The 25593-nt window shown below is 39.1% G+C and overlaps 1 protein-coding gene, 2 long non-coding RNA genes and 1 pseudogene across 4 annotated transcripts; 2 read left to right on the top strand and 2 right to left on the bottom strand.

Annotated features, from left to right (window-relative positions):
* The first annotated feature begins 6206 nt into the window (after nucleotides 1-6206).
* LOC143864362 (uncharacterized) lies at nucleotides 6207-7691 on the top strand. The gene is made up of 2 exons (XR_013241144.1): nucleotides 6207-6940; nucleotides 7356-7691. It is a non-coding gene; the product is annotated as an uncharacterized LOC143864362 (long non-coding RNA).
* A 1035-nt stretch (nucleotides 7692-8726) lies between these two features.
* LOC143864382 (24-methylenesterol C-methyltransferase 2-like) lies at nucleotides 8727-10328 on the bottom strand. Its single transcript, XM_077375312.1, has 3 exons — nucleotides 9775-10328; nucleotides 9011-9630; nucleotides 8727-8891 (listed from the first exon to the last, which is right to left on the bottom strand). The coding sequence occupies exons 1-2, from the start codon at nucleotides 10246-10248 to the stop codon at nucleotides 9034-9036; spliced, it is 1071 nt and encodes a 356-aa protein (XP_077231427.1). The 5' UTR covers nucleotides 10249-10328; the 3' UTR covers nucleotides 8727-8891; nucleotides 9011-9033.
* Nucleotides 10329-13433: 3105 nt separating this feature from the next.
* LOC143864352 (uncharacterized) lies at nucleotides 13434-17292 on the bottom strand. 2 transcript variants are annotated; one of them, XR_013241142.1, is made up of 4 exons: nucleotides 17141-17292; nucleotides 16958-17056; nucleotides 16060-16137; nucleotides 13434-13667 (listed from the first exon to the last, which is right to left on the bottom strand). It is a non-coding gene; the product is annotated as an uncharacterized LOC143864352 (long non-coding RNA). The 2 variants fall into 2 exon arrangements; XR_013241141.1 differs by lacking the exon at nucleotides 13434-13667 and adding an exon at nucleotides 13671-13922.
* A 5836-nt stretch (nucleotides 17293-23128) lies between these two features.
* LOC143864455 (pentatricopeptide repeat-containing protein CRR2, chloroplastic pseudogene) lies at nucleotides 23129-24532 on the top strand (annotated as a pseudogene).
* Nucleotides 24533-25593: the final 1061 nt, after the last annotated feature.

The raw sequence follows: 25593 nt of genomic DNA, 5'->3' as shown, positions 1-25593 counted from the left end.
TATCGAAAATATTTTCCAATTAGATGTTTCTTAGAACCCGCTGCTTCGACTAGGTATTTCTTCTCTAGAGTTTCCCACAACACTTTTGCAGACTCAATTCTAAAAAATACATCAAATAATTGATTACTGAGACAACTCAGTATATGACCTTTACAGAGATAGTTATCTCCTTTTCTTTTCTCAGTGAGATGAGATCTTGCAGGTTCTTCCTCATCAGGTAATGAGTCAGGATCCTTCAAGATATAGTCTAAGTTTAGAAAAGTCAGAAAGAATCGCATTTTTTCCTGCCATCTACCGAAATCCGATCCGTCAAATTTCTCCGGTCTTTCGGTTTGGGAAGCCATGATGAGTAATTTCCACTAATCGAAATCCCAAAAAATTACAGATCACAGATCGAAGATTTGCCTTAAGAATGTTAGAAAAAATTGATGTGCAAATCTGTAATTTAGGATTCGAAAAATACCTTATAAGAAATTAATCTCACAACTTGAAGACATAGATTACTAATACTATTTTCTGCAATAATAATCTGTGAAGGAAAAATAAATCGTTAGATCACTTATCGAGTTGAGGCACGAAGAATCTTCGCTGTCCTTAAGGCAAATCTCGCCCCCACTATGACGAATCAACGGTGCAGATGGGCGTCTCGGCGTATGCCTCCAGGATACAACAACTCTCGCTCCAGGGGTGTGCACTCACGCAGCCCGGATGCCTAAGAACTCGCTTATATTTGCCAAAAGCCTTGAGCAGAAAACCAGAGAGAAAGCCAGAGAAGAGAAAGAGCAGAAGAAGAATCCGTCAAGGATGATCTTCTGTTTTCTCTAAAACCGATTTATATAGAAAGGTAATCGATCCGTTATGATGAAACGTCTCACTCTTTTAGTGCGTGAGAGACGTTTTCCAAACGGTCACTAAACCACGATTAAGGAATCTCAAACGGTAAAAAAAGAATTAAAACAAAATAAATAAATTCTTGACCGTTAAAAGGAAAAATAAATAATAGAAAAAGAAAAGCCTAAGGTCCACGCGCGTGGCCGGCCGCGCCGGGCGGCGCGCGTGCGTGGTAAGATCAAAAGCCCACCGGACCCAAGTGGGCGATCCGTGCTCGTAGGATCCCCATAACCTCTTGCTCATTTACAAGGTTAAGAGAGTGAAAGTATATATATGGCCACTCTCATCCTCTCACACTTCCCATCTAGGACTAAAGTTTTCTCATGACTTTAGTCTTTTTGGAGGGAAGCCCAAAAGCATACATAAAATTACTAAAAACACCCCATTGTAAGTTTGAATTACAAAAAGACTTCTTTTCACATAAAGAGTCAACAATCAGTTTCTCCTCACCTTGAATAAAAACAACCTCGGTGTTAGCAGACTGAAAGACATGCTAGAAATATGTCGCATACTCGGCTCCTCTATCATAGCCAGGATCTCAATATTATCACTGTACCTCCAAGGTTAAGTCCCTTCTGGTCATTCGTTTAAGATTCTCAGATCGTAGATGACATAAATAAGGTGAACCTGGATGTTGATTGTTGCTCTATCCTTTTCTTAAACCACCTTCCAATAACGCGTGCAATCTCACCTCTAAGATAGGCCCATCAGATGATAGACCAATCAAATGAAGGGTCCAAATCAAGCTAACAACATATGGGTATGTAGGCCCCAATCAGACTTCTAATGCAAGACTCCTATCAAATTGTATTATCTATGTCCCCCACTCCCCTTTTCATGCTTATTAAAGACCAAGGGCTCTTGGCAAAACGGGATTTCGTTTGGAAGATAATGACGAAATCTCATGTTGTGACACATGCACAAAAGACAACGAATTGAGCTTGTATACCCACGCAATGTAAAAATAAAAAATAAAGGTGTGGAATTGATCAAATCGTCGGTCAATTCCACTTTGGTCTTTATTTTGAAAATGAAATCCCGTTTTGGAACTGTTTTACTTTTGGGTAGTTGGGGTGGACAGACCGACCGACCACTCACCTTCAAATAAAATCCTAAAATACCTCTCTCTCTCATGCCTTTTGCCGTGTCCACTTTCATATGAAAACAAAAAATAGAATACCTTCACGTAGAATTCACGTATGCCTTCCTATGTCTCTGGATCTTCCAAAAGCAACCGCCGAAAGAAAAAGGAAGAGAACCACATTCCTCTGTTTAGTCCTCTCCAATCTCCACTGAAATCAGGTCTACAACGACCTTGTATTCTCAATGTTGTTTCCAAACCTTCCCATGACATTTATGTGAAGCCCAATTTCTGAATATTTGAAATTTAGCCAATTTTTGTAACGACACCACCAAGTACTAAAAGGCTATAGCTCCTTTCATTTTGTCCGCTATTCATTTAATTGGATTTAGTATCCCATTGGACACGAGGCTTTTATAATCCAGGATTGTAAAATCTAGATTTTATTAGCTACGACCTAGACCGGCCGTACATTATTAGGATTATAAAATCTAGGTTTTAGCTTATAAAATCCAGGTTTTAGCATGTACAATCCAATCCTCGATGTGTATTATTTGTCGTTGAATCTGAACCATTATAAGTTGGAACTATACTAACTCCAAAGCCCGGGACTATTCCCGACGTCCAAGTAAGGAACCTTGATAAGTTGGAACAATGTCATTGATCTTCTTTTAGCTTTTTGAGAGGAATCATTTTAACGTGTAGGATCTTGTTGGGAACCGGGTAGAACTTGTTAAAGTATAAAAGGATTAAATAACGCTCTTCCATCGGCTTAAGCTTTGGGAATAATTGGTTGTTTCACATGGTACCAGAGCAATTGGCCTCAGTTCAAACCTTCTTAATATTAAAAATTCACATGTAATGGCCACACCCAAAAAGGGGGGCCACATGTGCCATGCGTAGGCCAACCTTAAAAAAGGGACCCCACATAGGGGTGCAACTTGGGTCGGGCTTACGGCGCAACCCGATTTTGGCTCAGGTTGGGTTTGCATTTCCTCAGGTTCCGTTGGGAAAAGGAAACCTAATTTAATTTCAGATTGGGATAGGGTTGAGGCCTTGGCAGCCCGACCCGAACCTGAACTCCGTCCTCTAATATTGTCATGATTTTCTTTGGATTGTATTTTTTCTTTTACTTTTCTGTTACGCCCTAGGTGAACCTGAACCCAACCCAACCCGATTTTGGGTTAGATAGGTTGGGTTAGGGTTGGAGATTTAAAGGCGGGTTGGCTTAGGGTTGAGCATCTTCAACCCAGGGCTCGGGTTGAGCTAGGGCTGACCTCAACAGGATCAAACCCGACATGAGTTGCACCCCTAGCCACACGTGAGGGGGAGTGTTAAAGTATAAGAAGATTAAATTCATGGAATTTTTGTTTACCCAATGTGAAAGAGGGATAGGAGGGCTGGTGGGAGAGAGATTTGAGAGGGCAGTGAGTGAGAAGAGCATGTGACGGGATTAGAAAACAGAGGGAAAAAATTCCATGTTTAAATAAGTTTTCTATTTTCTCATTCAACAATATTTAACTTATTTTCAAGTAGGTCTTACTCTAGCCAATTTATGGGTGAAGATGTGAAGGACTCAATCAGTTTCCTCCATCAATCACTGCTTCCCCTATTATACACTCTAAGAATGAACTTATGAGAGAGGGATTTAGAATTTTCTAAGGCCACGTTTGGATACCAAATCAGCTACAACGGTGCAAAAAAATCCAATTTTCAAATCTGTTCTGTGAGACATTATTTGGAAATCAATATTTGTGGCAACTTCCTTCACCATCGCTGCTCCGGCAGCTGCAAGACATCTCTCTCTCTCTTAAAACATGATCATGAAGATAATTGATGTGTTTTGATCCTCTCAAACAAAGTAATTCCGCCGGGGGATTATCAGATTTTTGAAGGTATTTATGATGGAATGAATGTTGCCGTGAAGCGGGTTTGGTCGGACCATATAGGAACACCGAATGAAGTTGTTATTTATAGAGATACACACTTGAATAGAAATATCGTCATGTACTATGGAGTGGAGGAGGGAGATCAATTCTGTTACATCATCTTAGAACGTTGGACTTGCTACCTATCTGTTCTTATTCTTCGCTTTTCGAAAACTGTCAATCGAAGGTTGGAAATTTTAAACGGAATTCCCCAAGATTTGGTGCTATGGAATAATCAACTTCCTTCATCCCTGATGACAAAACTAGGGCTGCAACTCGAGCTGGGTTTTACTCGACCCGCATCGACCCGACCCGAAAATAGCCTGGGTTGGGTTCAGGTTTCATGGGTTTCGGGTCGAGCCGGGTTGAGCATTCAAAAGCCCGCATGAATCTCGGGTCGAGCCGGGTTTGAAGGGGCCCAACCCGACCCGATCCGACCCGAGTTACAAAAGTTATAATATGTACATTTTTTTCTATTGTTAGTTAAAAGTTAAAAGTGAAAACCCACGCACCCACTGTTACTGTATGTGAGTGTAATTTCTCCTTCTGTTAGTTGAGTTGATTCAAGTGTTTGATTCAGCATTGTTTGATTGTAATTACAACATTGTTTAATTACAGCATTGTTTGATTCAAGTGTGATGTGAGTGTAATTACATCATTGTTTGATTCAAGTGTAATGTGAGTGTAATTTTTGCTTCTATGAGTTAAGTTGCCTTGCCAAACAAGAATTTTCCTTAAAAAATTGTGTCAACGTGAAAAAACCCGACCCGACCCGAGATTTATCATGGGTAGGGCTGGGTTTGGGAATCGTGGGTTTTCTGAAAAAAAAATCCGACCCGACCCGACCCGAGAATTTCTCGGGTAGGGTTGGGTTCTCCAAAACCCGACCCGCCCGACCCGAGTTGCAGCCCAATACAAAACTGACGAGGTAATATTTTTCATTGGATGATGCCGATTTCTTAGTTTTTGTTTACATAATTTTTTTTCATGATATTAACTTTTGCCACTTATGTGTAATGAAGGGCTTTGGTCATAGGGGTTTCATTTTTGCACGAAAAGGGAATCACTGATTTGAAATTAAATCCAAAACAAATCGTGATATGCACAAAAGGATTGTCAAGCACAGAAGGACGGATATTTCTTTGCAATGCCAGTGACCTGGCACAGTCAGATCAGTTGAGTAACTATGATCATTTTAAGAAACTACAGAAATACGGGTTGTGTAAAGACTGGGGTGCGAAATTGGGACTTGATTGTATGAAGGAACTTAAAACTCACAGATCGTATAACACTAGCAGCACTATTGATCAATTGAGGGCAATCTGAAATATAACAAATCATCATATGGACCATTATGGAGAATTCCAGGTGATTTCTGTTTTATTTCTTAACAAAGTTATTTTCTCTTGTTCTGTTTCATACTGAATACTGAGTACAGCTTATTGTTCCTATCTTAGGCCCTTATGCCAGTTCCAGAAAGGTTGAACTATGTTATAACAACGAGATTTCCAGTACTACTAATTGAAGTTTATAATGCTTTATCTAAAAGCTGCAAGGGACATCCAAGCTTTAAGAAATATTTTTGAAGGAATTGTGACTATCTCTCTCATGGTGAGTTCCAACTTCAGGATTCTTAATTACATCCAAACACTTCAATTGACCCACTACTAAATTCTTAAGTTGATTACATCCAAACAGTTCGGCATTCAGTTATCTGCATGTGTGAGCATTGTGTTCTGTAGCTATGTTCAATGTGAACATGCCTATCAATTCGTTATTCATACACTATCTTTGTAGCATGTTTCCTGCAGCTATGTTTGATGTGAATATGCTTGTGTTTCCTACGCTATTCTTTTTCATACACTATTGTTGTTTCAAAAGGTTAATTTGTTAATAGGAATCACCTTGCTTTTACTTTATTGATTAGTCATGACCTGCTTGAAATTAAATGTTTGGACACTTCAGAACCTTACCACACCCCCAACCCACCCACTTGGACACTTCAGAACCTTACCACACCCCCAACCCACCCACACACACACCAACTCCGCATACACACATAGGGCGAGTTTGGATTGCGGGAATGGGGAAATAGTAACGGTATTTGATTCTATTTTCGCTCACTCCCACGTTTGGCTTGCACACTGTATCGAAATGGGAAATGAGCGGCAGAAATTTTGGTGGAATATTTGTAGGAATCTGTTACCCACTGAGAGAGATGGGTGCTATTTCTCTCTCTTGGTGGAATATTTGTAGGAATCTGTTACCCACCGAGATGGGTGCTATCTCTCTCTCTCTCTCACACACACACACACACACTTGTACATTGAAATGCCCTTCCTCATGCAACCCTCCCTCTCTTCTTTTACCTACACCCCAGAACCTTCTCTAGAACCTACATCACCATTAAAGTAGATATTTAGGGTTTTGAGGCATATTTCAAGCAGATTTTCATCTCTGTTTTTTTATCAAAATTTTTATCTCGGTTTTTATCATTTCAGCAGATTTTAATCCTTTTTTTTTTTTTTTTTTTTTTAATCTCTGGGTGTTTTTTTATATTCCTAGTTCATCCTCTTTTATTGCTTGTTTTAGGAAGGAAGGAAAGAGAAAGGCCATTATCACCATCTGTATTTTAGAAGTAAAGAAAGAGAAGAGATGGCTCTCTGTTGAAACCCTAACTCTGAACCTACTTAAACTTAGAAAAAAAAATAATGACTGTAGATCTCTTCATTTCCTCCTTATAAATTTTGTTTTGCTTTTGATGCTATCCAAAATAGCTTTTTTTTTTAAATTTTCAAACAAAAAAACAAAAAAAAGCTTGTTTTTTCAATGCCAGAAAGGAAAAAGAAAAATCCTGTGTTATCTTCTAGAGATTGAAGCAAGGAACCCTTCTTTTGTAAAATCTTGCCCTATTAGCTTACTGATTCCCTTGAGGAAACATAACGGCTTACCCAAACACTATAAATGGAAATGCCATTCCGTTTACAGGGGTGATTAGAATAGGCTTGGAATGTGATTTCCATACTGATTCCTAATTCAGGTAATCCAAACGCACCCATATAGCTAATTAAAGTTCCATCCAGAATGATTTTCAGGGATATAGTGAGCAAATTCAAGTTTTACCTAGTTCTTAATATTTAATTGAAACAAACCCTTCTACGCGAGCACGGAGATGAGAGCAGGCTTCGTAGTTTCATTGTGAGTGTTGCCTAGAAAGGACCACGACACTGAATTATTTTAGGTTCACCTCTTCGTAGGTTCTATGCAAGGGCTCCCTTGTATCTATCATTCCTCCATTAAGATAGTTAGGTTCTGTTTCTCGTCAATAATTAAAGAGACATTCATTTCACTGTTAAGATGTTTTCTTGTGGTAGAAGTTTTTTATTTATCCATAATGAAAGTTGTTGGACTTACATTTTGATTGTTTTGGTGTTCATTTTATGTTTCTTGTTCAGTTGTTTTCAAGCTGCAAACTATCTGAACATAAAGAGCCTGTTGGACCTGACTTGCCAAACAGTGGCGGATATGATAAAGGGCAAGAACCCTGATGAAATCCAAAAGACATTCAATATCAAGAACGATTACACCGAGGAAGAAGAAGTTTGTAGGGAGAACCAGTGGGCGTTAGAGTGATTGGATCGTCCATGAACCCCAACAGAATCTGTGATAACTGATTTTGTTGTGAATGATCGATTATTGTCCATGAACCCCAACAGAATCTGTGATTACTGATTTTTTTTGTGAATGAACGATTGATCATCTCATGTTTAAGTTTTCCCATCGTTGACCTACATATGAGTTCCACATAGAATTACCATAGACCATCTTAATCATATAGATTTGCATCAAATTCCTACTTTCCACTACTAGATGCACTCATTTCTTGACATATGGTATGAGATTGCAGACTAATATTCAGGAATTTAATATATCCAGTAACAGAACCTCTATTTTGTATATGTTCCCCAAAACCCCTATCGGCATTGAGGAATTTCTCTGTCTTGCAAGTTATATTTGAGCGTTAGAATTTTGTTATATATTCATTTATACTTTTTTTATTTTTTTTGCAAGTTAGACAATATGAAAGCCATTATTGTACATTGGCATCCTCAGTTCGGATCTTGGACACTCACATCAGATTTTATAACTAAGTCTGGTCACAACCCATAATAATTTTTAATTATGTTCATTCAGACATACAAAAACTGTGTGCTAAAGAACTTAATAACTTGGTTTTTCTTTCTAATTTAGCTTCCAACGAATCCCACAAAACCGCAGGAAACAAGCCAAATCCTAACACACTGTAGCTTGTCCATCCTAAATTGCATCATCCCAAAACATTATCTTCTACAATTTAATTCAATTGTATGGCATAGGTCTAACTTTATTCCAAGACAATTTCTATGTAAATGGTCTACTAACATCTAAAATAAAATACACAAATTCCACAAGGAGCGTGAGCAAGATTCCAAACACATACGTGAGACTCAGTGCAATGCATAGCTAAGATGAGATCCAAGGAGAAGATCCAGAAATGAGATTTCTAATTTCTAATAAACAGAACAAAATATGCACTGTGCTACTGTCAATACATTAGGCTTTACATAATGACAGTAGAACTTTTAGGAAGAAAAAGAGGCATAGTTCTTTTTTGGCTTTAGTATGTTTCTATTTTATTCTCTCAACTCATCCTGAAATAAATTCAAAGCACCCATATAAAATTTTCTATAAAATAAAGCCCCCACATATATTTCAAATTTCAGGCATTCTTTAATCCCACCTCCATTGAAGAAAGGAAAGAAAGAAAAGAAAAACAGCAGTTAACATAGACAAAATAAGAGGAGATTTTTAATTCATAAAGTATCTTTTCCTACCAACAGACATCCAATTTCCCTATGAAAGAGTAACAATAACTCAAATAAAAAAGCAGCTCCATTATCTTCTCCATCTCCCCATACAATGACAAAAATCTATCTGGTTGTATTCATATCCTGGAATGTAAAGTGAAGAAAGGAGTGTCATTACAAAAATACAAGCACAATAAACAAAAAAAGAACAAAACAGAGGAAAACAGAGGCTACCATAAAAAAGAAAGGAAAACAGAGACTACCTCCATCTCTCCCCCTCAAATTTTCAAGATGCTGGTTTTCTGCAGAGAATCATATGCATAGGAGTAAAGATCCCAGTTTCTCCACCACACGTCAAATACTCCGCGGTCTTACACAGCATCTCATGAACATCCACAACTCCTTTCGGCGCAATCCCCAAAAACCCCAGAACAGAAACCACCAAATGGTTCCTCCAATACGCAATCCTTCCCATCTTCAACCTCTTCCACCATTCTCCATTTGGTGGTTTCGCCAAATCCCTCTCTTCCAAAACTTCAAACCCAACACTTCTCGCAATCTCCCCAATCTCATCATACCTCCTCAACCCCGGCAATGCATCTCCCCTCTCAATCCCTTGTATAATCTCCACATGTTTTAAATTCTCCGGCTGAAATTCGCTCGTAGTGACCCACTCATAGGACACATACAACGCGCCGGGCTTCAAAACCCGGTAAATCTCTGCATAAACTTCCTCTAATTTCGGCGCGTGACATGTTGCTTCAATGGAGTAAGCTCCATCAAAGCAATTATCTTCGAATGGCATCTCGAGGAAATTCCCACAAATGACTTCGCAGAGTGAATCCAGCCCTGATTTTTTGTTGTGGGATCTGGCGCGGGTGACCTGATAAAAATGAAAGAGAAAGGATTACAAGTGCACTTCTTGGTGTAATGATTGCCCTATGTACAATACCTAGTGTTAGAATTTCGAACCCAGATGTTAAAATTTAAACTCAAAATTTTGCAGGGAAGATTCAAAATAAAGAACCTGGTATTCGTTAATTGTGATCCCAACCACATTGGCTTTGGAATGAGCGGCAATGGCCCGCATCGGACCGCCGACCCCACAACCGACGTCTAGGATTTTATCGCCGGGTTTGACGGAGAGGAGATCGACGGCCATTTCTTCATGGATTCGGGTTGCGTCTTTATGGGATTTTCCGGGGATGGAAGGGGAGAAATGGAAGGATTGGCCCCACCCCCATTCGTAGATATCGGTGACGAGGTTGTAGAAGGTGTCTACGAATTGTGGGACTTTTTCGGATTTTTCAAGTTCTTTAGGACGGCGGAAGAAGGACCAATATTGTTTGTAATTGTCTTGAACATTTTCGCGGGAGATGGAGCCGCCCGAGAGGTGAACAGCGCGCTTGCCTTTACGTTCGGCGGAGCCTAGGATGAAGAAGAACCAATAGAGGCTGATGGAGAGGAGGGCGAAGGTGAAGAAGAGGGAGAGAGAATCCATGAAAAAGTGTGTGTGTGTGTGTTTGGTGAGTGGTGGGGGATTTTATGGGGAGTTTAGTTTTGGATCCCTCTTATCCCGTGAGAGTCATAGTGGGAGTAGGAAAGCTGGGATATTTGTCCTATTAATTTGGGATTTTTTTTTTTTTTGGAAGAAAAGTCAAAAATATCTTTGAAATAGGAGATTTGCTAGGGAGAATAGCAGAAGGCATTTCGCGCTCTGGCTGTCGCATGTGAGAGCAGCCACATCAGATGAATAAATAAAAAAGACAAAATCTGGACCTATGTGGCTGCTCTCACATGCAACAGCCCAAGCGCCAAATGCCTTCTGGGATGGTCACTAGCTAATCCCTGAAATAGTTATTAAAATTAGGGGACTCAATATATCGATTTCGGATAGGATCCACTTGGATTCTTATCGATCCGATCCCTCTTGGATCTTACTTATGGATCACCATCTATTTCATATTGGATCGTTTGTCGGAGTCTCGTAGGTCCTACTTATGCTGTACACTATAGCGTCCGAATCTGTTTCCCACACCAAATGGTGGGACCAAGGGCAATAGGCTGGGCTTGGGATGTATCCATAGGAAAACAACAATACTTCATTTCTTTTAGGCTATGGCCCACTTGTCATGGGGCCCAAAATTGATGCACTCTTATGCCTATTAGTGGGCCCATGTTTTGGAACAATTTTACAGAAATAGCCTTATTGCTACTGTCACACGCTCCTCTATTTTTTTATCCTTGCTTTGGGGCCTATGGATGAGTCTGTAATAATTTCTTTAAATAATGGAAATTGATATGGAGACCCAGAGCATGGGACCTGCAATTAGAAAATGCCATGTGTATAAAAAAAATTACTTTTTCTTGATTTTCCTAAATCTATGGGATTTCTCACGTCACTTGGGATGATATGGCAATAATCTATTTGTCTGGTCCCCTTTTAGGTCCTGCTCTCGGTTTCAGTACCCTAATAAAAGATAAGATGGGCTAGTGCAGTTATCAAAACTTGGTATTGCCAATATCAGCACCCTATTGTTCAAAAATGAAAATGACTTGACAGCTGTATCCATCACCCGAAAGAAAGACAAGAGTAGGAAAGTAAGGTGGCAAAGGACTCGGTCGCATGGACCATCCGAATTCGAACTTAAACAGACAGGACATACACATTGGCAAGATCCATGGACACATTTTGGGACCCTATCATAGGATCCGAAATTCTTACCGATCGGATCCAGAGAACCAACAGAAGCCCACAGGACAGTCCGAAATCCAATTGTATTATACTATTTTATGAAAATACCCTCCAACTTTCTATACCTTTAAGTAATATTTTAAGGGTATTTTAGTAAAAAAATAAGCCATGTGCATTTCTCCAAAAGATTCTTATTTTAATATTTCTCATTCATCTCTTAGGTCTCATGTCACCCTCTTCTCTTCCTTCTCTAACCATTGATGACAAGTCCTTAGCCCATTGTGTTGCCACCGAATCATGCTCGCAGCTAGTCCAGTCAAGTTTGCATTTGCCATCTTTTGAGAATTTTAACTATGAAAATGTAAGTAGGACCTATGACACTCAGATGGATGGTCCGATTTGAAATGTATCGTGATTGTGACATAGGAAGTAGGATCCGAAGAAAACTGTGAATCTGATCAGACCGATAAGAGATATGAATGGATCCTATCCTACACCACCTTGGTCATGGTTGCCATTTTAGTAATAAAGAAGCATAGTGTGATTTTCCTTGAACGGTGGAAAATGCTTCTTGTGTGAAAGCAAGTAGGATGTTCATGTAAAATCAGCCACTCAATTCCAGCAAGAAATTGAGCGACAAATGGCTTTCCCTTCACGCTGGTTTCAAATTCCCTTGTTTTAGGCAAATATGACGGTTTTGCACTTGGGATACTAGTAAAAAGTGCACGTGCCTTGCACGTGGGACTGATGGCAATATAACAAATAGAGAAGTTTTAGACATAAAAAAGAAAGAAGAAAATCATACATATGTATACTTCTAGGAAATATGCGAAGCTGATTGCAAGCAAACCTGCACATGTATCAGTGGTCACCAAGCAAGTTAATAAACCTTGAGATTCCATAAAGATGGAACTTTGCATAAAGCATAAACACTGAAATTTTGCTTGTTCAATGTCTGTTCTTCTCTGAAAATATGAATATTAGTGATATAAATTCTCAATATTTTGCAAGTGCGAATTTATACAAATTAACCTTTAGTAGTAGCTCCTCTTCTAATTTTCATACCTCTCATCTTGAGATATTCAAGGTAAAGATAGAGAATAGAAACACAGGTGACATTATAGGTAACATATCGGTTCCTTTGAAATATAGGTGATCATAATCCCCAACAACCAACATAATCCCCTACGGTCAACAAAGACAACAAATGTGAAATGATTCATAACATTATTCTCATATCTGTTTTACTTTGAATTGAAGGAATGGATGAGGTGAAGGTCATGTAATGAATTTTTTTTATCTCAATTCAAACACCATATGTAATCCATCAATGGATGTAACATACGATTTACCCTTTTCAAAGTTTATCCAAGGGTAGGAACCCGATAAACGAAAAATAAAGTGAAAAGAAATTCATATTTTCTTGATTTTAAATAATTAGAGAATGGCATGACTGCGGATCAAGAAGCAAATTACAAATATCGAACCAAAAATTGAATGATAATGAGCGCCAATTTTCGGTTCATTGCCATCCACAGAAAATACCATATTCAACACTACCATAAGAGTTCAAGTAGATACTCTTATGATGAGGCTTTGGCAAGTTATGAATTCATCAAGCCTCTTGACGAATGTCATATGATATTAAGGAGATGCAATTTGTCTTTAATGGCATATTTGCTGCTTCTTGAACTTTTTTAATTAGCTTGTGCAAAGTTAACTCAGTAAAGGTTTGAAGTTACAGAGAATAAAATTAAATAGAATACAAGAAACAAAATGGAGGGGAAGTTATAGAGAATGCAAATTTAAGAAAGGAAATAGAGACACATACAATCCAAAAAATAGTTGACAGCTAAAGGAGCATCTTTGAATGATACATGTGCAATCCCAAAGTCATAGATCTTCATTTTGAAATCTGCATTCGAAAGGATATTTTTCGGACTCAAATCTCACACGATATGGATGAAGAATTTGGGAACCGAGATATAATGAAGTCAAAATTGAAATATGCAGTGAGGTCACATTTCTTGGGACACCGCTTAGAGGATTCCCTATTTCAATTTTAGCATAATACAACCTAAAACCGTCCAAATAAGAAATCAATCCCTTAAAAAAACAAACAGATAATTAAATAAGACAAAATTAAATTCTGCTCTAAAAAGAAGAAAAAAATGATACATGATCTTTCAAATCCTCAAGCAATCATACTGGTGAAAGGCATGTACCTGTGACAGCAACATTAACATGGTATTATCCAATGTTATAAAAATTTGTTGTGAGATCAAAGTCAAAGTATCTGGCCCACAACTTGCTTAAAAGCTACAACTGAGATTTGGACTAACAAACAAAGCTGAGACCAACAAAGCAGAGTTAAGAAATGAAAATAATGTACAGCCCACAACTTGCTTAAAAGCTAGTTAATCTTCTAAGCTCTATGAATTCACTTGTCCTTGGGTCTTAAAAACCATGTCCAATATGATCTGCAAATACATAAAAGCATGGCATTAAAGGGGCACAAGGGGTTATTTGAGAGTTGAAGCCACTTTTCAATCATGCAAATTGAAATCTGAGCTTCACATGAATTTGATTGTGTTTACAGTTTTTCATAAATGGTGGGAGTTTCTAAAGCTTTTGTCTTGTAATGTAGTGTAATAAATTCCAATGTGAGGTCAGCAGGCGTGCTTCGCGGGTTTTATTAACATCGTAATCATAGAGATGGAAGAAAATGACAGATGAAAATAGTGTAAAACCCTCTTTGAAAGAGGTATAACAATGATACAAATGGAGAAGAAAGGGGGAAGATTTTGAGTTGTGATCACCAAGCCTCTTGTCCATGATGCTGAACCTCTTATTCATATTAAACCAGATTGGTGTGGCCCATCTGACCAACGACCTGTCTTCTGGTGTCATGTTCTGGTCTAGTGCTCTGCTACCAGTTAAAATCTCCATTAATATATTGTCAAAGGTATAGACGTCGCTTTTTTGTGTCAAATATCCTTAAGATATCCTTAAGATGAATAAAACCAGCTTTAGGAAACCATACATATAAGGAATTTGCTAGGGTCCATCACAAAAGGCATTTCGCAGCTGGTCTATCGCATGTCAAAACAACCATCTCATGAATGAAGACAACAGCTTTTGTCTCCATTCACGAGGTGGTTGATCTGACATGCAAAAGACCAGCCGCGAAATACCTTTTGCAATGGACGCTAGCAATTCCCTAAATATAAACATATATACTTGTAGAATGACAAGGTTGCAAGCTGCATCGAATAGGATATAATCATCCATGCTGAACTTATTTGTGCTGTGAGAACAAAGGGAAACAACCGAATAAGAAAACATGTCAGGAGCAAAAAATACATGTTTTATATTTAGTGTAAGTACTAAACAGGAAATGATTGCATAATCATAAATATGATAGGCTTAAGAAATCTGCACGTCCTGGTCTACCTTCATTCTAAATTGCATCTGTTGTTCTCGAGACTAATTTTTCTTCCTTTTATTTTTCCTAGGGTAGCAAGATTCCCAATAATGTTTAAAGTTTTATTTTAAAATATTTAAAATGATGGATTTATTTTCTATTTCTATCTAGAGTTTCCAAAACTGCAGATATGTTCTCCAAAATAATCTACTGCCCATGGAGCCATTGGAAAAACACCTAACAAGCTTGTCATTGCAGCAAAGAGCCTCTTTTAAGCCACCCACCAATCATCTTATATACAGTTTCACATTGAAGCAAACACTTTTACATACATAAATCAAATGAAGAAAACCCACTCCGCAGAGCTAACTTTGCTTTAGCTCCAACGAACAACCATACATATCTCTAACAAAAAATGGTTTTTTTTTATGGAAATGAAATCTTCATTTGATCCTCAGAAGTGAAATCCGCAAAGAAGGCAAGAACCCAAATTATTCTCTCTCTTCTGCCATGAATCGTTCAAGGGTCTCCTATAGATTGTAGCTGAATATGAGGAGTTTGATAACCGATTTGCAGGCATTTCTTTTAGAGATGCCTAAGGATTTGCAAATTTTCTATTACATCTGAATTATAGATCAGTAAAAATCCAATAACACTAACCTGTCCATCACTAAGAATGTTTTCAAAGAAATGAAAACTTACTCAACCCAATTAGTCCGATACTTTGATTTCATATTTCTTGTAAATATGAAATGTAACATACCTAGGAATATAACCAGTATACAATGGACACTTCACTTCTTTGAAGAGCTGCTATGTATTCCCAAACTTGCGTTCAAATATCAATCTAAATTTGATTATAATCTCCAAAATTAAGGACTTCAAACATCATATGATCATAACAGTAATAAATTCATCCATAACCTCCAAACTTAAGAACTTTGATGTCAAATAATCATAGTTCAATACAGAGCTTTCATAACTCGCCTAAAACACCACTCATTATGGCTCTAATCTCATGGGAAACAGCTGCCAATAATTGCAGAAGATGTAGTAGCTCCACTACATATCATAAACCAGATGAGAATAAGATGAAGATTTATAATATGAAGTCAGGTCTTGAAAATAATAGTGTCTGCTATCCTAACTATTCGACAATATATGTGAATTTACGAAATGCAAATATCAACTACCAGAATGGAAACTCCTTGGGTCTTCATGATCCCTTGTCCATGGATGCTAGCGGTGCATACTCTATCGGATTGTCTTTCCTGAAAAACAAAGCATACAATATGTAAGCAAACTATGCTACTTTACTTCGAAATAAGTTTGTTGAAATTGATACAAAGGAATGAACTGAAGAGGCATTTTAGAAAATATAATACATTGTTCATCAACCATGTCTGTAAGCCAGTAAACAAAAATCATAAACCCCTCATGGAAGGCAAAACAATTCAATTGCAGAATAATATGATACAATCCAACAGCAGAAATTAAAAATTAAAGAACTTCCTATCAACCAATTGCAGAATAGTATGATACAATATATCAAATTTCACTCCTTCCTCCGCAAGTCTGACCCCCTCCCCCCTCCTCGGCTCCTATCTCACAAACATTTTGTCAACTAAATATCAGAAAGGAGAACAACATTTACATAAAACCTCAAAGATAAAATATGCAACTCCTTCGTAGAAACAAAAGTGTAGGAATCCTAAAACTGTCTTTTGCCAAAAAGAAAAAAAACCCACTAAAGTGTAGGAATTTGTCATATGTACATAACTCAAAATGATAAGATCTTGTAGACAAAGAAATCAAATTATTTCAGTTTATACATTTTTCAGGTGGCTGATACTCCAAATTTCATTGAAATTATTTTTTAATTTGGTAAATTCGTCAAATCAAATGGGATAAAGAACTCAAAATTAAAACCAGCAACAAAATGAAAAATGCAAAAATTTAGTGGGATTTCTCATGCTCTCTGTATGCTTTCTCCACTCCTTCCTTATTGTTCTCTTCATTAAAAGGTCAACACAGATTTCCATTCCCATCTCATCTCTGATTCTCTTACAGTTGCAGAGAGACTTGACTAACCTTGATGTTTACATCGAAAGTTCCAGATTGGAGAGATGGAGCAGCAGCAGCACATGAAGAATATAAAAAGGAAAAAATCAAAATATTCCACCAAATCATCTGCATAGAAAGAAATTCAAAACAGAGATCAAATTAGGTTAGGAAAAAGAAAGAAAAACAGAAAAAAAGGGAAAAGGCAAGCACCTTAATTCAAAAATAGACCCTCTTGCAAATGCCAAGGAGATCAGGCGGTGTACACAGAATGCCGAACATTCAAAAATCCTACCATGATGGAATAGAGCTCCGGAAGCTAAAACCCTCGCCAGATGGAAGAGAGCTCGAGAAGAAGTACTACACCCGGGTGGAGGTTTTGTTAAAATCCGTTTGTAATGGATTAATTCAATGCGAAAGTGGGAGTGTGGGACACGTATCTGCTGCCGGAGAAACCAAAGGAAGCACATGAAAAACATAACATGACGCGTGACATTGGGAGACTACAGCTCGCGGGATTTCTACACAAACCTTTCAGAAGGGCAAAATGGCGTAAATGCCGTCTTGAAATCGGACATATAAGGAAGATTAGGAAAACGCATTATGGGATACACACGGACAAAGCACCTGACGAATTTTCATCATCCAAAGTTTTTTGGATGCATGTGGAGGGGCAAAGAAGGACGCTGGTATGACGAGAATACCCTGCAAAAGTGGGACATATTTGGAAGTTTACAAAATGAAAGGCAGGACGTAGATGGAATTTTGACTAAAGATGCTTGACGAAATTTCTAGGTTTAGGCTTTTAGAATAGTAAGGATTATTATTATTATTATGACATAAGGTATCCCCACCCCATTTTCAAATTCCTATGGATACACGCAATCACCGTTTTGCACTTTGCTACGCAATTTCGAGGAAAGCCATTTTGCGGCCCATTATTGATAGGGGTGCAACTCGGGTTAGGTTCAACCTAGAAGAAAAGTCGGCTCAGGTTCAACCTGGAAGAAAAGTCGGGTCGGGTTGGGTTGAGTCCGGGGTCGGGTTCAGGTTCGGGTTCGGGTAGAGTTTTCCCAAACAAGCCATTATACTTTAATTATAATTTTAGATCATCAGCCTTAATGCCTTGATTGCTTCACGCTCCAAGCCAAAATGTCCTCCTTTGATCGGATCAAATCTCCACACTTGGTCCACTTTAAGCCCTACATACATAGGTGGTATTATATTTCTTCTTTCCAATTCTCTTCAGTTTTGGCCGCCTAAGTGGGGTCATTATAAGCATCAGTGAACCTGAATGGCTCAAGTTATATTTCAATGGCTTATCTCTTGGCAACCCTGTGCCAGAACAGATGAGAGGATTACTTGAGTTAGATAGAGATGAGGAGGGAGGGATGAGATGTATTTTTTGGGGCGCCACTGGATCAAAGATTCTAATGAGGTAGAGGTGAGAGTGGTTCTTTAGGATATTAGGATTACCGATAATAGTCTCTTGTATAGGCTAATTATATTGTAGTGGGAGATTCCTTAAATACCTTTAGATGGTTGGACAGTAGCAGCGCTAACCCATGGAGATTTGTGGAGCTGTTTGATGAGATCCAAGATCATGTGGAGTAGCATTTGATTTGATATCAGCATGTACGTTGTTCATTCAATAGCGTGGTGGACCGTCTTGCCAAAGCTGGGCTTAACCAAGCGAGTCTAGTATTTTTTTTAGGGAAATGATTACAGCGTGTTAGAGAATAAAATCAGATCTCTCAAGATCTTAGATTGATTAGACATAGTTTAAGCATATTGATTTGAATAGGTAATTAGATTAGATTATGTTTATCTCTTCCCGTTCTTATCAGTAATAAAATCAGATCTCTAAAGATCTTAGATTGATTAGGCATAGTTTAGGCATACTGATTTGAATAGGTAATTAGATTAGATTATGTTTATCTCTTTCCGTTCTTATCAGTATCTCTTTCTATGTATATCCCATGAGTGTTATATATAAACACTCTTTGGGCTCTTTGTAATGTATCCAAGATTTAGTGAAATATCAGAATTTATCAGAGCGCTACCATGTTCTGATAAAGATGCGCGATAACTGTGATATTATTCTCGTAGCACTTCAAATGCTAAACGTTAAGATGCTTCGCGCATCATTATCAAAACATGTAGCGCTGAAATCATTTCCCTTTTGTTATTATCTACCCTTTTGAGCTTCGCTTCTTCATTATCAGTGTTCTTTTCTTTTTTCCTTTGTTGTTGGGGACCTCCTCGGTCTTGATGTTTACCCTCCCCTATTAATATAATTTGCACCATTTCAAAAAAAAAAAAAAAGCTTCTTTTAGACAACTGATATCCCCACTACATGTTTTGATAATGAGACAAACTCGCCTATCTTTCATTATTTAACCAACTGTCAAAAGCTATCAGACTTCCCAAAATGCTCTCACTAGATAATTAAATTAGAAAGGACGTCTTGTTACCAAAACATGTTAGTGCAAATATCAGTAGCCTTCTTTAAGGGAAATGATATATTCACCCCTTTTTCTTCCTTGGGCCAGCCCCTTGTAGTGTATAGGGGTAGTCATAAATACACTAGGGGTGGCCTAAGGAAGAAAATGGGGTGATTATATCACTTCCCTTCTTTAATCATGCGTATAATTGCATCTCATCACCTGAATTGAAACACATTAAAATTCTCATTTTCTATGAGGTCTAGGAGATGGAATATTTTAAGGAACAAGTAAATCATAATGATTTTCATCTCCATTCACAAGCATCTTTGCATGTTGTGCAATAGATTCGGGAATCCGAGCTTTCTAACTATGATTTAGACGTAGGGATCTCAACTTCCTGTACAATTATATAAGTTTGTAAAGAGCAAAGTGGGTCCCTACATAATAATCCTTAAAGATTAAGATTATGAACTCTGAGAAGATTCATATGATTAGTTAAGAAACTTCTCTAAGCCGTGTTTCTTCAATACTGAAAAGAGTTATGAATAGGAGATTGGTCATACCCGATGGCCCAACGGCGGCCGGGAGACGTTGACGTCAGATTTCCTTTAAATATAAAGACTAAATAAAAAGGAAAAAAAATACTTGAATTGCCCGCCGCATATTTGATGTCAACACGCGGTTGGCCTATGGTTTTTCACCAATATATTTATTTATATATTTACATATATTTTACATTATTTGTAGAATGTCCAGCTGAGGAACACTAAAATTAGCCTGAATACAGAACATTGGCAGTTATCCAACACATCCTTTCCCTTCACATCTACGCGCTATTACACTTTGATTTCCGCGCAACATTAGCTCTTTTCATGTGAGGGGTCGGTGGTGATACCATTTCTTTATATTTCTCTGACCACATGGAGCCACCACTTCAACCTATCTATATTTTACATTGTGTAATGATATTACAAGATTCCTATCTGAAGCTAAGGGAAAACCCTTTTGATTAATGAGCATAAATCTCGAGGACTGAATTTGACTTTGTTTAATTGGCAAAAGATGCTCATTAACACTAAAAAACGATCTACGTTAGGGTTCTATCCTAACCACCAACCTCGGCTCTCATTAACCCTAAAAATGGATCGCCGTTAGGGTTCAATCCTAACCATAGATCTCAGGTCCAATGTGGTATTGTTGACCCAGTAGACCATCATGAGACAACCTACATGATTCAATTTGATGCCGAACAGACATCTCATCCATAAGCTTAAGCTAGGATCATCTAATCAAGGCGGAACTAAGGGCAATCAGGCCGGAATTGAGTGTTGGGTCAATTGCTAGGACTACAATTGTAAAACGGGTCCAATCACCACTGGGATCAATGCTAGTGTTCGATTTTTGAGTCCTAACTGGTGTATCTATCTTAAAATCGAGACAGTTGATCCTATAGAAGATTATGAGGCGTGACCCACATCTTTGTCTTTACATGAGTAAGATAAAATGACTAAACAAATCAACGGTTTAGCTTTGCTTTGCCTGGAGGAACCTTAACCAAAGCTTAATTAGTAAATCGAGGTTCTAGGCTCGTACGATCAACATTTTATCAGAATCACAGTCGGTGTTTTGGATCAATGATCATGTCCAAGTGCCACATGTGGGCCAAAAAGTGGTTGTTAGGAAAAAGCCTACTAGCCACTAGTCATTTAGCATTTCTTTTTCTTCATGTGATGCCCCAAAAGTCAAATGCTACTTCATGAAATGTAGGTCTTTTGCCTTTGCTTCAATCCCAAATACCGTTTTTCTATTCTATCTGGAGGAACATTATTTTATGTAGATACATAGACCACCATGAACTTGGTTTCGTACCACCCTAGTTCATGAGCTGGTGTAACTTCTATATAACTCCTCGAGGCACATGGGTGCCTATGATAAGAATAAGAGAGAGAGAGAGAGAGAGAGAGAGAGAGAGAGAGAGAGAGAAAAGATGGTAGAGATGGAAAGAAGATTTCTCGATCAAAATGCAGCGATTCTCCGGCGAGATTGCCGGACTCCGGCAAGGGTTCGAAATCAAAAGAACATGAAGAGCAATCTATTAGAAGCCATAAACCAGGTGCATGGTAAGGTTGGTGTTTCGGAGAGCGAGGACGGTGGTGGGGTCCAAATGAAGATTCTGTTGAGCAAACAACAATTGAGTCATCTTATGACATTGATCGGAAATGGATGGAATGGAGCCCATGAATTGTCGGCTTCATCGGTGGGGTCCTCTCCACCGCCGTCCTTGGATCAACTACTACGTGTGATACAAAGGAGACATTTGAGGAGACAAGATTCATTGAAGGGAAATCGTGCGGCTTGGAGGCCTGTTCTTCAGAGCATCCCTGAGGAGCTTTGAATATAATCTTCTTCTTCTTCTTCTTCTTCACTTAGCTGTGCATCTAACATGTTGATAGTCTATTTGTATAACTTACATTTTAATCTTATATTTGCTTTCCTTTTTTTTTTTTTGAACATCCTTTTCAATGAAATAGGAACTCTCTCTCTCTCTCTCTCTCTCTCTCTCTCTCTCTCTCTCTCTCTCTCTGGTTGAATCTTAATTCTATGAAGTAGGTCCCACCATCAATCCTGCATTAGTAGATGTTCCTAACAACTCAAGGAGTGGGCCCACCATAAATCACATGTTTAAAATAGGTGAATGGTGATCCATCCACCTGAAAGTGGGGCCCATCATGAATTCCTTGTTCCAAGATGATCCTAACCTCCAGTGAGTACAACCCATGGATCATGAGATGCTTCCCTGATTAGATGATGCTAATCATTCAATGAGTGGGCCTCGCTATGAACCGACTGCCTACGGTAGATCCTAATTCCTAACCATCCAAGGAGTGGGCCACACTATGAATAACATCTGTCCTTGTTTTTCTTCGTATTTGTCTTCTTCTATACCTTCCTCTTGAAGACCTCAAAAACAAGAACAGATGGAGACAAAACTTGCTCAAAATCCAGAATTTTTTCATGTCAAGAAGAGAAGTACGCGGACGAGAAGCTGCAACATACCATTCTATCTAGGGGAGCAACTTCGGTCGGGCTCAACCCGAACCCGATGGGTTCTACCTGATTTGGACTCCAGTTAGATTGGCATTTTCTCTGGTTTGGTTGAGAAAATTAAACATGATTTAATTTCGGGTTGTGTTAGGATTGAGGCCTTGGGCAACTAGACCAACCCAAACCTCACCTCTCCTCTAATTTTATCATGATTTTCAATATCATAGGGTTTTTTTATTTTTTAGCTTTAGGCTAACCTGAACCCAACCCAACCCAAACCGATGTATGAAAAACAAGTTAGACCATCCTTGACGCGGGTTTGGGTAGGGTTGACCATCCTTGACCCAAGGCTCAAGTTGGGTCGGGTTAAGGTTGAGGGAAAGCCATCTCAGGTTAGGCTAGGGTTGGCCTCAACCCGACCCAATCCAGGCCGAGTTGCACCCCAATTTTGAAAACATACCAATTTTGAACCTAACGGAGTAACGGCAGAGGCTCTAATCCCACATATAGCCCTTACAAACTCATCAAATTCAAAACATGGCCCTTACAAACACCGTGCGACACCCCAATTTACTTTCATGAGTTAACGTTAAGCCCCTCCACCCCCAACGTTTAAGTTAGCCAAAATCTCCAAATGCCAAAACTTCCAATTCGACCCCTCACAGACCGGAGACACCACCTCTTAGCCCTTATTCAAACGTGCCCCGATATGTTCCGACTAAAACAAATCATAGCCCAAGTCATTCTCGCCGGACTCCGGCAAGACAGCCTCATCGCTGCCCGTCTCGTGGCCTTCACTGCCACATCGGATTCCGGCGATCTCCACTACGCCCGCTTAATCTTCGATCAATCCGAAAACCCAACCGCATTTTCTTATAACGCCATGATCCGAGGCTACTCTACTAGTACCACCCCAATTCAATCTCTTTACCTCTTTCACGACATGCTAGAAAACGGAATCTACGCCGATAAATATGCATTCCCCTTCCTTCTCAAGGCATGCACACGCGCCACTTCTTTTTCTCAAGGAAAAAAATTCCATTCTCTCCTCGTAAAATGCGGGTTCGAGACCGATGTGTACATACAAACTAGTCTCTTACACTTGTACGCCGCATCGAATTGTGTCGGATCGAGTAAAAGAGTGTTCGATGAAATGCCCCAACGAAGCACGGTGACATGGAACGCCATAATTTCTTGTTATTTAAAATCAAGGCGCGAAGTAGAGAGCTTGATTTTGTTTGGGGAGATGATGAGAGAGAAGGTAGAGGTGAATGAGGATACAATGGTGGGTGTGTTATCTTCGTGCGCGAGCTTAGGAGCGTTAAAATTGGGGAAATGTGTTCATGGGTTCATAACACGTAAGGGTGTGGATTTATCGGGTAGCGTTCAATTGGGCACGAGTTTGGTACACATGTATGCCAAGTGTGGGTGTCTAGATAGTGGGACCCGAGTATTTGAGGAGATCGACGGACGAGATGTGTCAACATGGACGGCCATGATTGGTGGGTTGGCGATGCATGGTCATGGGAGAGAAGCACTCTCCCTCTTTGAGAAGATGTTACAAGGAGGGACTAATCCGGATAGTGTCACATTTACTGCTGTGTTACATGCTTGTAGCCATTCAGGCTTAGTTGAGGAGGGACTAAAGGCCTTCAACGCTATGAGACATGTTTATGGAATCCACGAACGGATTGAGCATTATGGGTGTGTGGTCGACCTTCTGGGGCGTGCCGGGCACCTAGAAGAAGCCGAGCGGTTCATGGAATCGATGCCCGTTGAACCCGGGGGACTAGTGTGGAGTTCGCTTATGAATTCGTGTGTGATTAAGGGAGAATTGGCGGCGGGTGAGCGGATAAGGAAGCGGGTTTTAGGGTTAGGGTTAGAAGGGTTAGATGATTCTTTCTATGTGTTGGTGTCTAATTTGTATGCCAAGGAGGGGAAATGGGATGAGGTTAAAAAGGTTAGGGAGATGGTTTTTGAGAGTGGGCAAGGGAAGGAATGTGGGTATAGCTTGGTGGAGGTGTATGGGAGAGTTCACAAGTTCTTGGCAGGAGATACTACACATCCTCTCACAATGGAAATTCATGGATTGTTAAATGGAATCACACAATAATGGTTTTTTACATTGAGTTTCCTTCGAAATTCACTTTGTAGAGGTAGTCATGGTGTGAATTGTAAATGCATACGAGCATGAGTAAGAAAAATTAAAGGTGGGACCCATTTACTCGACGATCCAAACCATTCATCTGCTAACCCAGATGATCCGAACCATTCATCTACTAAGGCTTGCTATATAGTTGGGTCAACCGGTCAAGGCAAAAATAAACTGTACATGTTGGATTACCTTAGGTTAGGCCATGCTCATTTTGGATTTTGAGAATCAATTTTGGGTCCAAAACTGATCATTAGTCAGACTTAAACACAATTTTGACTCCAATAATCAGTTCTGTAATCAAAATCAATTCTCAAAATCCGAAACGAATATGGCCTTAGTTTGGTACTAGGGCCTAACTGTTAAAGTATAAAAGATTAAATAACACCTTCTCCAACAGCTTTAGCTTTTGGAGTAACCGGTCGTTTGACATAGTATCAGAGCAAAAGGTCCTGAGTTCATCAGTTTGCTTCCTTAGTTTTTGTAGCTCGTGTATGGTTCACAACTTTTTTACAAACCCGGTTCGTTAGGAGCGAGAGCTTCATTAGGGCATCTTCGGATACCGCCAACATTGATCCGTATTTGCAAATAAGACTATTAACTTAGGGATTGAGCCTCTAGCTCAATGGTCGAGGCTTTTGTCTTCGACCTTGGGGTCAGAGGTTCGATCCCAGCTTACCTACCAGAAAAAAGGCTATATTAAGTTAACCTTATTTGCAAATCGGAAGGAAGGCGACTTTGTAAATGTGTAAGACTATATGCATATAAAGTTCCAGGGTGGTCTGGTAGGTTTTCAGTTAGGGCCCATTTGGATACCTCATATTTTGTATTTGGATTTGGAATTGAGTTTTGAATACAAAATGAATAGATCCGACAGCTCCAGTTGAGGGAGAGAGAGAGGGAGGGAGGGGGGTACTTCCTACTGGAGGGGAGAGGTTGAGGAGCAAAGAGGGTGAAGGAAACTGCCAGATCTATGGATTTCCAATTACTTATTACCACAGCATATTTGGAAATCTGATTTT

Source organism: Tasmannia lanceolata, unplaced genomic scaffold (genome assembly GCF_043159265.1).
Source record: "Tasmannia lanceolata isolate RefF3 unplaced genomic scaffold, GAP_Taslan_0.1 ptg000048l, whole genome shotgun sequence".
Classification (NCBI taxonomy): domain Eukaryota; kingdom Viridiplantae; phylum Streptophyta; class Magnoliopsida; order Canellales; family Winteraceae; genus Tasmannia; species Tasmannia lanceolata.
Note: the sequence above shows the minus strand (reverse complement) of the source record. Positions and strands in the feature narration are given on the sequence as shown.

Coding starts and splice junctions, on each gene's coding strand:
- LOC143864382 (XM_077375312.1), bottom strand. CDS start 10,248: ATGGATTCTCTCTCCCTCTTCTTCACCTTCGCCCTCCTCTCCATCAGC. Junction 9,631..9,774: donor TCACAATTAACGAATACCAG/GTTCTTTATTTT, acceptor CATTTTTATCAG/GTCACCCGCGCCAGATCCCA.